This window comes from Myotis nattereri (genome assembly GCF_964212035.1).
Source record: "Myotis nattereri genome assembly, chromosome: 14".
NCBI lineage: Eukaryota > Metazoa > Chordata > Mammalia > Chiroptera > Vespertilionidae > Myotis > Myotis nattereri.
In genome coordinates, this window is record NC_138089.1 from 51,977,508 (window position 1) to 51,991,038 (window position 13,531).

At 51.6% G+C, this 13,531-nt stretch overlaps 1 protein-coding gene across 2 annotated transcripts; it reads right to left on the reverse strand.

Moving 5' to 3' along the window:
* Window positions 1–2,259: 2,259 nt before the first annotated feature.
* Window positions 2,260–4,194, reverse strand: CCRL2 (C-C motif chemokine receptor like 2). Of its 2 annotated transcripts, none has more exons than XM_081106385.1 (2): window positions 3,848–4,194; window positions 2,260–3,346 (listed from the first exon to the last, which is right to left on the reverse strand). In XM_081106385.1, exon 2 carries the CDS (start codon window positions 3,337–3,339, stop codon window positions 2,308–2,310), a length of 1,032 nt encoding a protein of 343 aa, XP_080962511.1. In that variant the 5' UTR covers window positions 3,340–3,346; window positions 3,848–4,194; the 3' UTR covers window positions 2,260–2,307. The 2 variants fall into 2 exon arrangements, with proteins under 2 accessions (XP_080962511.1, XP_080962512.1); XM_081106386.1 differs by having other exon boundaries at window positions 2,266–3,346; window positions 3,719–3,973.
* Window positions 4,195–13,531: the final 9,337 nt, after the last annotated feature.

Here is a 13,531-nt window from a genome sequence, read left to right on the forward strand (position 1 = left end):
AGTCAGAACAGAAACACTGCCAGCTTATCCTGAATACATTAGCCACCTTCTCTTTTCACTGGTTGCTAGCTTTCTAATGCGGTAGCTTGTAGAGAAGCATGTGTTACTGTTTTATTTTTATTTGTTTGGGTTAATCCTTACCCGAGGATATTTTTCCCACTGATTTTTAGAGAGAGTGGGAGAGAGAGAGAAACATCAATGTGAGAGAAACACATCGGTTGGTTGCCTCCTGCACCTGCCCTGACCTGGCCCTGGCCCAGGGAGGAGCCTGCAACCAACGTACATGCCCTTGATCAGCATCAAACCAGGGACCCTTTGGTCTGCAGTCCAACGCTCTATCCACCGAGCCAAACCAGCTAGGGCCATGTGTTCTTTTAACCTTTAGGATAACTGTCTGACATGGGAGGAAGACCTCACTGAATTATTAAGATTCTCACTACTTATGTGTGTGGGCTGTTGCATTGATTTTTAGTAACCATTTCACCCTCAGTCACTGTAAGAGTGTAGGTCCTTATTCTCTGTACACTCTATGTTTTCATTCTGAAAATTCTGACAGGATTTATTCTCTGAGTTCATCGCTGCACCTGCAAACATCTGCAAATGATGTCATTTTCTCTGAATTTTCTCCTGCATGTGGTAGAGGTGGGTGGAGAGCCCAGACCCACTTGTTTAAATTAGTGGAACTGTCTCTGTCCCTTTCCTTCTCCTCTTCTTCAGCATCATAACCCTCTTTTATATCTGCTGGGACACTTTCTTCCAAGGTCTCCCTTTTGACATCTCATGGTGTTTTTATTTACGATTTAATTTCATTCTGGAGGAACCTTGTCCTAGTCTGCTTGGGCTGCCATACAGAATACCATGGACTGAGTGGGCTTAAACAATAGAAATTGATTTCTCACAGGCCTGGAGGCTGGGAAGTCCAAGGTCAGGGTGTCAGGATGGGCAGGTTCTGGTGAGAGTACTCTTCCTGGCTTGCAGATATCCACCTTCTCACTGTGTCCTCACATGGTGGGGAGAGAGAATATGGCAGCTTTTTGGTATCTCTTCCTATGAGGGCACTAATCCCATCTCAAGGGCCCCACCCACATTAACTCATCTAACCCTAATGACCTCTTAAAGTCCCTACGTCCAAATAACATCACATTGGGGGTTAGGGCTTTAACATATAAATGGGGGGGGGGGCAAAGTTCATCCATAGCCCCCCACTACGATGTGGAAGAGCCAGTGCTTGCTATAAACTGGGGTCTCCCCAAGTGTCACCTGCTCTTCCTCCCTCCTCAGTGATGGAGGTGAAAGGTTGTGGTCCATGGGCATCTGCATTTCCTCTGTCATCTCTACTTGGGCCATGTAACAGAAACACAGGCACTGGGTTTCCCCAGGCAAACACTTCTGATGTGTTAGCCACAGGCTGGTGAGGCCTGAGGTATTTGTTTCACTGAAAAGGACAAAACATACACTGTGCTAAACATTTCTAAACCTCATCGTATATGTACTATTGTGAAAGTAGAAAGAAGCAGTAGAAACATGGGAGGCTCACAGGTTGGTGAGGTCTGGAGCAGCCAAGAAAACCTAGGGAATTCCCACAGAACGTGTCCCTTCACCTCTATCCAGTGCCTCCAGCTAGCCATTCTTTCAATGATTTGGAAGAAAATGTGTCTAAAAAATGGCTTCTGTATAAACAGGTTGCTTCGCATTTGAAATTCAGTCCAATTGGTTTTGAAAGTACATGTTCATCTCGTGTGTTTTCTTGCCCAGTATTTGGAAGTTTGGCACGCTGGACACAGCACGGGCTCTGGAGCAAATGACACCGAGGTTTGTTTCCCAGCGCGGCCACTCTGTAGCTGTGTGATCTTAGAGATGTTTCTGAGTCTCCATTTCCTCCTCAGAGAAATGAGACTAATTCCACCCACACCATGGCTGGGAAGTGAGGTATGAAGGAGCTTACGCTTATAAGGAGCCTAGCTCAGCACCTGAGACAAATCCAATGCTCACTTCCCCCCTTTCTCAACTGTATGGATTTCATAGACACACCTGTAAAACAATGAGGAAGCTCTCTGGTGTCTCTTCCTCTGAGGGCACTAATCCCATCTCGAGGGCCCCACCCTCATAACCTCATCTAACTCTAATGACTTCCCAACGCCCCCATTCCCAGATAACAGGGTTAGGGCTTCAACATATAAATTGGGGTGGTGGTGGTGGCGGGAGGCGGGGGGGAGCGCACAGTTCATCCATAGCCAAAACATATACAAAACCAGGCATCCAGGAAACAAAAGCGATGTTTATTTGTCCAGCTTGATGGAAGCCGGCTTACAGTTGAGTGGAGTGGTCATGCTCTTCCCATGGCGTATCTTGTGCAGGGTCCTCAGTGGGTGGAAGTGGACAGCAGCGAGAGCAGAGGCACCTCCGACACGCCTTGTCGAGGAGCGCGTAGAGGAGCGGGTTCACGCAGCAGTGGGTGCTGGCAATGATGGCCGTCACCTGGACGCTCCTGTCCAGGTGGTAGCGGCTCCCGCAGCCCCCCAGCGAGAAGGAGTCCTTGAACGCAGACAGGAACAACGCCACATTGTAGGGTCCCCACATCAGAAGGAAAACAACCATGATGGCGAAAACCAGCTGGGAAAGGTCAGACTTCCCCAGCGTTTTCCCCAGTCGCACAAGGCAAACGATAAAAACCAGCAGTGGGACCAGGAGGCCCGCCACGTTCACCTTCAAGGTCAGCAAGGGCTGCCAAGCCGTCCCCTGGCCCGGCAGGAAGTGAGGCCTGCTGCAGGGGCACCTGTCCCCCCAGCTGTCCCCCTGAGCCGTGCACTGCAGGACCTCGGGCAGCGCCAGCAGAGCGGCCACCAGCCAGGCCAGGCCACTGGCGAGGACTCCACAGGCCCTCCTCCTGGCCGCTGGGGACAAGCTTCTCACGTGGAAACACACCAGGGAGCTCTGCAGGGTCAGGAGGGCGTTGAACAATACCTCGCTGTGCAGGCCCACGGAGGACAGTGCCACCAGAACGGTACACGTGGGATGGCCCAGGGTCCCCCCGTGGGAGGCAGCGTGGGCCCGGAACGGCAAGGTGAGCGAGAAACACAGATTAGACACGGCCAAGTTTAGGAGGTAGATGTGTTCCACGTGCCGGAGTCTTTGGCATTTGACCAGGATAAACACCACCAAGACGTTGTCCAGGAGGCCCAGCAGGGACACGGCGGTGTAGAGCTGAGGCAGCAGCTGGGCCGAGAGGACGGTGGGGTCGTAGGAGGGGCATGGCTCGGCGCTGTCCTTTATGAGAGTCTCGTTGTCAAACAGAGGGTCGATGAGGACGTCATAATCCTCGTCGGTGTAATTAGCCATCGCCCGGCTGCCGGCACAGAGAAAGGAGAGATGATGTTATTGCGGCCAGCTGCACGGCCCTGGAGGAAACAGCAAACAGGTGAGGGCCCAGGCAGCACGCCGGGGGCCAGAGGACGCCTGCAGCTCAGAGAGTGAAAACAGACATTTCTTGACCCCCGTCCCTCCTTCCCGCCTGGGCTGCTGCACCCGACGCTGACACCCCGGGCGAACTCAGGTAAGTGGCTTCTAAGAACTTCATTCATTCTCTGGGTAGAAACAGGAGCCCGCCTGAAGGCAATATGTAGGAAAGAGAGAGGAGCTCTCACGCGAGAGAACCCAGAGCCAGGGTGGCGGGATCGGCGTGGGTCCCCGTTCCTCCCTGTCTGGGAAGCTGGCTCACCCCCGGCAGCTTCCTGTGACGGGCTGGGAGCTCCGAGTTCTGCTCTCGAAGGACAGGAGCAAATGTCTGCAAAAGCGAAAGCATCTCCACCCCACATGGCCTCCCTGGTGAAATACACAGATGACTTACCCTCGCCGGCCAAGCTGCTGGGACGGGCCTGGGACGGGAGACACCAGCTTCCTTCCAGCCCAGTAGGCGGTCCTGACCTTTAGGGGTGAGAGCAGCCACCGTGTGTCCCTGATAGCTCTGCCCCCCAGTCCCGGGGCTCCGGGATTAACTGAAATAAAGCCCCGTGAAAGCTCCCCCCCGCCCGACCCCCCAGGCTGTGTCGTAGCCTCTGAGGGAAACCAGGAAGTTGTTGAGTCCTCCACCTCCCCCTGGACCCGCCTCTGATTTCCCGGGCCTCCTGGCTGCCCCAGATAAGGGAACTGGGTTTGGCTGCTGGTCGGCGATACGGAGGGAGGGCTAGGAAGGCCCGTCTGACATGTGTCGCTGAGCAGGGACCAGCTGCAGCCAAGTGTCACGGTGGCGCCTGCAGACCCAGGGGCCCGATGGCCACCTGCAGCGGCTCCTTAGCATCTGCAGAGCCCACACCTGGAATCCACCCGGGGCTCCCAGAACTTGTAGTGAGGACCCCAGAGGCCGTGCTGGGTGTTTCTTGTCACTTTTGGCTGAGGGATGGGGTCTCAAGAGAGGATTTCCCCGGTAGTGGCAGCCACAGGGATATATCCCTTGGGAAGGGGGTGCAGACGTGGGGTGTCAGTGCAGGGAGCTTGGGGCTGCCGTGAGCACCGACAGCCCCACTCCATGGGAACCGAGGGGTCAGGCGAGCTGTTAGGAGCTGACCCTGCTCCTGGAGGAACCCAGCGCAGGAACATTCCACGGTGAGGACAAGGAGGCAGAGAATGTGAGGGTGACAAGTTCAACCCCAGACAAGGCAGGGACGAGGCAGGATTTGAGGCCAGAGAGAGGAAGCTGAGACAAGAGCCCAAATTTGGAGCAGTGGGCGAAGGTGGTGGGTGGTTGGGGTGGAGGGAGGACGGGGTGGGTTGGGAAGAAAACTGAACTGGGAAGAGGAACTTGACAGGACTGAGCAGTCTGTCTGAACTCCCAGCTCCAGTCTTTGCACCTGTGACCGGCCTCCGGGGGGACCCTCCTTGTGGATTGGTTAGCATGTATGCTGCTGGTCAGATGGCATCCTGTTAACGCCACAGAGGGGTTCGGGGTAGCATTCGATCCAGAACGTGGGCCTGTTAAAATAGAAATAAGGAAAGCATTTAAAGAAAGGAAAAACAAACACAAGAAGGACCCAGACGAACATGTGATCCAGCATTAAATTTAACTCAAACGGCGACGCAGGCTGCTCCTCCCTGAGCAAGGGTTGGTGCTGGTGGGAACCGGGGCTGTGACCGTTTCCCAGCCAGTCCCCCCGGCCCCCCCCCCTACCCCCCACCATGGGCTCCTGTGAGTGAGGGTCACTGCGCCCTGGGAAGCTCTGTCCAGTGGTGCTGGCTGCAGCCCTGGGACCAGCAGAGGCCACCCTTCCTCCAGGGGCTCCACCTCCTGTGGCCGAGCTATTTGGAGGCTCACCAGCCCCCCACCTGCCCCCCACCTCCCCAGAACCTGGAGTGAGTAGGTGATGGCGGCTCTTGATACACTATTGCTGGATGCCCCCTGGTCGATCGCAGGCCCGGGGATGAGAGTCAAGTCCAACGCTGAGACTTGAAAAACCCCGTGAGTACACGCCCTGCACATGATGCGGTTAAGTGGAGGGAAATTGCAGGCAGGCACCTCGAACGTGTCACGGAATTGTGTGAAACTGGAAGTTTCCCAAGAAAAACCACTGTTGTGTATATTCAGGATCACCCTCACTTCCTGGAATTAGCAGGGCCTTCGCTTTCAGTATTATTTTGTTTTGGCTCGATTCCTAGCATTCTGCTTATCCCCTGGTCCGTTCCCTGACCTCCCTGGAAGCCCCAGTTAAACCAGCCCACTTCTCCCCTCCGTTCTTTCTTTGAGTATGTGTTTCTAAGACCAGCTGGTTAACACCATTGAGCCACGAAGACAAGATCCATCACTAGCTTACCGTCTCCTGTCTCAACTCGCTTCCAGAGACTTTTCTAGGAAAAAAAAAAGGAAAAATACCCACTGAGTAAAAACTCCCATATCCAGAAGGGTTTCTAGGGCTTTTCATATTCTAAGACCAAGTGCTGACTTAGGGCAATACGACAAACCCACAAGAATGGAATAGACCCTTGTCTACATTGAGTGAGTTCTGCTAATAATATTTTGCTCTCCTTTTTAAGGATCTTGATTCCTTATAAAATTTTTAATCAAATCATGATTTAATCAAACCAGTCAGGGTTTATTTGTGGTTTGGGAAGCCTACCCACTGTCTGTCTCTCCTGGTGATCCACTTCCTTGGATATTTGCAGTCTCCATGTGAGTTCAAACTTATTGGGGATTATTTTCTCTGCATCAACTTTGTGTGGCCTGAAGGGGGAGCACTCCCTTCTGGGGGCAGTTTTGCATTTGTTTGAGCCGGAAGCACTAGGGGCATCAATGGCCTGAGATGAGTTTTCTTGGTCTGCTTTTGTGGTCTCCTGTGCTGAGGGTGTTGTAGAATGGAACCTCACATTTGCATGAGGCACAGGTTTTGGATTCCCAGAGGAGATTCTTCCCTCTACTGCTTAGAGCAGCGGCTCTCAACCTGTGGGTCGCAGCCCCTTTGGCGGTCGAACGACCCTTTCACAGGGGTCGCCTAAGACCATCCTGCACATCAGATATTTACACGACGATTCATAACAGTAGCAACAGTACAGTTATGAAGTAGCAACGAAAATAATTTTATGGTTGGGTCACAACATGAGGAACTGTATTTAAAGGGCCAGAAGGTTGAGAATCACTGGCTTAGAGCCTAGGCAAGGACTGGTCCACTGTCTCATTGTCTTCTGCCTGTGGGGGTGCATCTCTTCTAGTCCACCTTTTCCTAGCTTTATGCCAGGACATCTCGGTCCCAGCTCCCCATCTCACGTAGCCCCAGGCTTTGCCGTCTGCCCCATGTTGGAGTCACGGTTAGTGGCCTTCTTATGCACATGGCCTTTGATTTGTCTACACCAGTGGTGGTCAACAGGATAAATATCCATTGAGTAGTGTTTCAATGAGCATTTGTTGAAAAGTGCCATTCGTTTATTCATTTCACAGGTATTTCGTGCCACCTGTCCTGTAAGCCTTCCTTTCTCCCTCTCTGTCCACTCTCCTCTACCCTGCTTTATGCCCAGAGAGACTGGTCTTATTACTAGTAATAGCAGACCCCTCTCAGCCTAAGATTTTCCGCTGGGTTTGGCCAATGGGGAGTTTCAGGTAGGAGATGGGAGGCTCTTTCCTGGTCGAGTCTCCCTCTTGGTGGGGCCGCTCTTCCCAGACAGCACCCTCCTCTTGGCCTGCGGTGGGAAGGGCGGCCCACTCTCACCAGCACCGAGCCCTGCACTGTGTGCTGAGTTCCCCATGCCCTGTCTCAATCTTTGTAAAGAGCCCTCTCACCAGACTCCCCTCAGTTGCCCCACTGGAGTGTGCCACATGTTTTCTAGCAAGATCGCGGGACACATCTCCCGAGAGCCAGGAGCTTTGCCCTGGGAGAAAATGATGAGCAAAGTAGACCCATTCCCTGCCCTCATGGCATTGACATGACCATCTAGAGCAGCGGTTCTCAACCTGTGGGTCGCGACCCCTTTGGAGGTCGAACGACCCTTTCACAGGGGTCGCCTAAGACCATCCTGCATATCAGACATTTACATGACGATTCATAACAGTAGCAACAGTACAGTTATGAAGTAGCAACGAAAATAATGTTATGGTTGGGTCACAACATGAGGAACTGTATTTAAAGGGCCAGAAGGTTGAGAACCACTGATGTAGAGGGATAGGGTCAGGTACATAACTGATTATAACCCAGGGAGTCATGTGATAGTCTGGGAATCACATGGGAGCTATGGGGCAGCCAGCCCAGAGGGCCCAGGGGAGGTGTCCCAGGGTAGCTGTCATCTAAGCTGAAAGCCCGCGTGGGCGTTAGCCAGGCGAGGAGTGCGTAGGCCTCTTCTCCTCCCTGTTCCTCCCAATGTCTTCTTTTTTCAGATCCTTGAGGGACCATTTACTTGTATCTCAGAGATGGGACAAGGGAAGTGAAAGTAACATAAGGCAGGGTGGAGACATTTTATTAGTCATTGGTGCCTGTGACTGAGTATTGGTGGAAGAGAAAATCGGAGCCAAGAACTTGACTATTTGAGACGGCACTCCCAGGAATGCAGGGCTCTCAGCGAGGGTGTTGCAGGCAGAGGTCTTGTTGATCTAAAGGGCTCCCAGGAGACAACCTGGAAGGGACCCAGCTGAGGTGGGACCCAGCAAGGGAGTTCCAATGGAGGCCTCAGCTGATCCCGTGAGGAGCTTTGGGCTGGGCTGGCCCTGCAGCGCTGTCCCACACTGAGGGAAGAGGGCCAGGCCTCAGCCGTCTCCTGGGAGGGGACATAGCCTGGCAGGCAGGTCCCAGCAGCTGAGGGTGGTTCCCAACGAGGCGTGCAGCTGCCCCAGCCCCAGCAGCTGGGGGAGTGGATGCATTGACCCTGAAGAGAGCATCAGGGCACAACCCACAACTGCACATGCTGAGGGCTCTGGCTTCCCTGCACATTTTCTTTTCCCTAAGATAAGAAACAGAAACTGAAGTGTACAAAACTACTGTGTCATAAGACCATGAGCCCACGCTGCGGTTGTGTAGGAGGAGTCACGTGATCGTTGTCCACTTACCCCTCTTGACTCACCGTGGTCATCAGGGCTCGCAGCGTGGCAGGAGAACTAAAACGTCCCCGTCCCCGCGCCACCCTCCAGTTTCCCTCTTTCTCCTTCCTTCTTTCCCGGGCCACACTCCAGCCTTTGTTTTTTTTTTTTTTTTAAGTTTTTTTTTTTTTAAGTTTTTTTTTTTTTTATTGCTTAAAGTATTACAAAGGGTATTACATATGTGTCCATTTTATCCCCCCGCCCTAGACAGTCCCCTAGCCTCCCTATCCCCCAGTGTCTTATGTCCATTGGTTATGCTTATATGCATGCATACAAGTCCTTTAGTTGATCTCTTACCCCCCTACCTCCTGCCCCCCAACCCTCCCCGGCCTTCCCGCTGCAGTTTGACAATCTGTTTGAGGCAGCTCTGCCTCTGTATCTATTATTGTTCAAAAGTTTATAATGGTCTCTGTTATCCATGAATACACACTCCAGCCTTTGGAGCAAGCATGTCAAACTCAAAGGCTAACACGGACTAAATAAGCAAGGTTTAAGTGTATGTGGGCCGCAAAAAAACAAAAACTTCAATTTTCATAGAAACGTAGGTTGTTTCAATAGAGACATGATGAATGCAGAGGGCTGAAATAAATGAGTAATCATTAACATAAAATAATAGGACATTTTAATAAAAATTAATATTTTTTTCTTGAGCGTTAACTTACTAGACACTGAATAACTGCACAAATTAATAAGCGTAACACAAATAAACCTATTTTTCTTGTTCTCCAAAAGCAAAATATTTCCTGTTGTGCACACCAAACAAGTCAGTACAAGACTAATGATGTGGCCATCGGCTGCTAAAATATTCGCTGCTGGTATTAGTGGGGAGAAATGGTGCGCCTGCACGTATGTAAGGCACGTAAAGGGCAATGAATGCAGCATGATTATAGTCATCAGTCATTAGTGAACGCTGTAGTACGTTATTAATAATTAGGTGTAACAGGATATTGTAAAAATTAAGTTGTGAAATTTTAATTAAAATGTTTCTTACATAACGTTATATTGGCTGGGCCGCAAAAATATTCATTGTGGGCTGCATGTGGCCCGTGGGCTGTGAGTTTGACATGATTGCTTTGGAGGGTCGGGAAGATGAAACAGTCCCTGGTTCAATATTAACCATACTGTGAAGAGTTAAGAAATCTTTTCTTATGAACAGAGGTAAAAGGTAATCAACCAAGTAGCATCCTCACTTTAAAAATATTCCCTTTAACAACATTAAATCGTGACAGATTTTAACTGTACAAGATGGGGCTGGGCCCTGGTCCTCAGCCTGGGTGGGTACTCTGGGTCCTCCTGGGGTCAAGGCCCAGGGGGACTGAAGCTGTGCTCCCTCTCTACCCAGTGCTCCTCCAGGGAGGGTCCCTGAGGCCCCCCGGAGCCTTTCCTATAGACTCCAAGGACGTGGTTTGAGCTGGCTGCTATCTGTGCACCGGAGTCTGAGGTACCCACCTCTTTCCCATCTCACATATTCAGCCATACCCTCTGGAAAGGATCCTTGGGAAAGGTCCCTCCTTCTCCCAGCAAACCAAGGCCTTCGAACCACAAAGGCTGGTCCTGTCCCCTCCGGAGAGCCCAGAACTTGGGGACAAAGTTGTGCTTTTCTAGGGGCAAAGGGGAAATATGGTTCTCTGTCCCTTTGCTGTGAGTCAGTGCAGGAGGAGACCAGGCAGGCGCTGGTAGGTTATCTTGCTTTTTGGATTGCATCACAGACCCCGTGGATGTTTTTTCCGCTCTTATCTTGCTTGGTGTCTCCGGGACATCGTTGACACTTCCTCTTCCTCCCAGAGCTCTGGCCTCAGCAGGGCTCTGCCTGTCCCACACACCTTCTTTTTCTCCTTGGGGGCTCCTTCTTGTCTGCACTCCTCTGTGCTGAGCCATGTGTCCACTGCTGGGGCCCCCGATGTGCCCCCCAACCCCTGTGCTCTGCTGGGTCCAAGGCCAGCACATCCAGCTTCTCCCGACACTGCCAGCTGCATGAATTTCTAACTCAACTGTCCTGAACACTGAACCCCTCATCTCATATCCGGGGCCCCAGCCTTGACCTCCCTCCCTGCCTAAATCCAAGTCCTAATGAGTCATTCCCCTGGTAGCTTTCTTTCTTTTAAAAAATACTATAGTATATGTATTTTTTATTGATTTTAGAGAGGAAAGGAGAGGGAGAGAGAGAGAGAGAGAGAGAGAAATATCAATGATGAGGGAATCTCATTGATCAACTGCCTCCTGCATGCCCCACACTGGGGATGGAGCCTGCAACCCAGGCATGTGCCTGACCAGGAATCAAACTATGACCTCCTGGTCCATACGTTGACACGCAACCACTGAGCCACGCCAGCTGGGCTCCCCTGGAAGCTTTCAAATGTATTAGCTACTCGCCACTCAGAGCTCTTAACCGTGGCAGAGGCCTCCGTTGTGTCCCCAGAGGAGCACTGCCAAAACTCTGCCTGGGGTCTCTCCTCAGTTGCCCTCTACTCACCAGCTTCCTGTCCCATCTGTCTCTACTCCCTTCTCACTCTCTCATGAAACTACTCACCATTCCCCAAAGTTGCCTCCTCCTGTGCCGGCTTGTTTCTGTTAGGGTCCCTGCAGAAGGTACACATGAGGCCGACAGTGATAAAGAATTAAAATTTATTAGGTTATCTGGAAACCAGATGGGCTGAGCAACCAGGGATGGGGAATCAGAGATTTTAACAGATTCTGGGAGATGTTTTCTGTGTGGAATTCTCTGGGCGGGTCCAGATTCTGGGCAAGCCCTGAAGGGAAAGTTAATGGTCTTTGCAAATACAATGTGGTCTAAGCGAAAGGGAAAGTCTCTTGCGAAATGATCTAAATGTCAGTTTCCCAGGGGGAGAGGGTACTGATTCGATTATTTGATCAGGCCTAACATTCCAGCCTTTTTGTTTTATGGAATAGGGACAGAGGTCATTTCCTCCACAGTTATTTTCTGCTGAAAGGGGACGTCGAGATAATATGGGGATGGACTTTGATAGCAGTCGGCTGGAACACTGTACAGATGCCTCCTGGCTGGAGTGAGGGGTTGTAGCAGCATGATTCCCCGAGAGACTGATTGGTGAAGGCTTGAAGGTGGTCCTGAAGGAAAGGTGAAAAATGGTGCAGAATACAGGGGTCAAAAACATGGATGAAGAATAGGAATGAGGAATAGGGATGTTAATGGTCCTATGAAGGAAGGTAGATACCAATTTATATATTTTAGCCAGTAGTCCCATGAATTTGCAAAATATGATAGAGCCCTGGTTAAGCCCCTTGTGCCAGTCCCGACACCTGCCGAGATACTGAGGGTTATGAGGAGATGGATTATCTGGAGACAGGTAAAGACTAGTTATTGGGGGGGGGGGGGGGGAGGAGGCTACGTATACGTTGGGTGAGAGAGAGACTAGAGTACAGGTTCCTGTCCAGTTGATCATTCCAGTTTTGAGTAGAACTCTGTCTCCTGCTAAGAAGGGATGCAGAAAAAAAATCCCTAGCACATGCCTAGATCATTCATTCTAGTCAGTGTGTGATTAGGATACCAGGTGGAGTTCTATGTGATACCCAAGGCTGAGGAAACCTGTTGAGTGACTTGGGAGGTAAAAACTGGTCCTGAGGCTGCCATAACTGAGGGGATAGCCATGGAGAAGATAAGGCATTTATGGTCTAAGGTAATGGCTCAGCTGTGCAGAGTCAGAGTGAAACCAAGGTAGGCGACTGTGGTTCGGGACAACTGAGCTTTATGAGGGGAGGCGTGGTGGCCCCAGTCGGACACAGAGGTAGAACGAGAAAAGAGTGGATGAAGAGGGTGTCTATTAAGATGCTGTGTAGAGGCGAAGTGGCTAATGGCTGTGAGACTAATCCCGCAAACCCCATAATAGAGCCTTAGGAAGGGACAAGGGTCCCAGCAAACTTGGGGAGGGCAGAGTAAGTGGCCCCAGTGTCAGTTAAAAAGGCGATCGGCTTACCTGCCCCCACAATCATTCCCCGAGGCTCTGTCCTGCTGATGTAAGTCTGTGGGGCCTTGTCGGGGCCTGGGCAGCTCCAGTCCCAGGAGGTCTGGGAGCTGCACACTGGGTCCAGAGGGTGGCCTTGCTGTAGTGGCTGAGGTCTGACCTGGAGGGGCCAGACTACAATCTGATTTCCAGTGGCCTCCCCTTCTTGGGCAGGGCCCAGGTGAGGGTCTCAGGTTTGGGCAGGACCTGGCCCAGTGTCCTTCCTTGTTACACTTGAAGCACAGGCCCGGAGGAGGCTTAGCCCTGACTCACGCTTGTTGGAGGAACGGCACGTCGTTTGGGGTATGTGCGCGTGGTGGCTAGGAGCTGGAAGGCCTCCTAGGCCTCAGCCCTGGCCTGATCTCGCCTTTGTTTTTGGATTTGGGTCTTATGGTCTCTATTATTAAAGACCTCAAAGGCCAGGTTAACAAGGTCTTTTTGAGGGGTGTGTGGACCTGTGTCTGTTGTTAAAAGTTTGCGGTGTATGTTGGGGGCTGATTGGGCTATAACATGGGTGTTCAGAAGAAAGGGCCCCTCTGGGAAGGTGGGGGCCAGGGGGGTAAATTTCTGTCAGGCCTCTGTGAGGAGGGGGGAAGAGAGCTGGGGTTTTGTCAGGGCCCTGAGTGATTTCATTAAGTTTGTCATAGTTGACTGCCTTATGGGCAGCCTTTGAGTCTGGCAATGAGACAGGTGATTGATTATATGGCTACAGAGCTGGCGCCCTGGGGAATTAACCTGCTAGTCCCATCTCGGGTCAGTTTGGGGGACTGCGTCAGTTCCAACCGGGTTGGCTGCCACGTCCTGTCTATGGAGGGAATGGTACTGAGCTGTTAGCCAGATGTGCTTCTTCTTCTCTGGGGTGAGAGAGGAGGACAGGATGACATAGATGTCGTGTCAGGTCAGGACATAGGACTGGGTCAGGTACTCAAATTCCTTAATACAAATGATCGGGTTGGTGGAAAAAGAACCTAATCCTTTCCCAATCTGGGAAATGTCAGACATA

Coding starts and splice junctions, on each gene's coding strand:
- CCRL2 (XM_081106385.1), bottom strand. CDS start 3,339: ATGGCTAATTACACCGACGAGGATTATGACGTCCTCATCGACCCTCTG.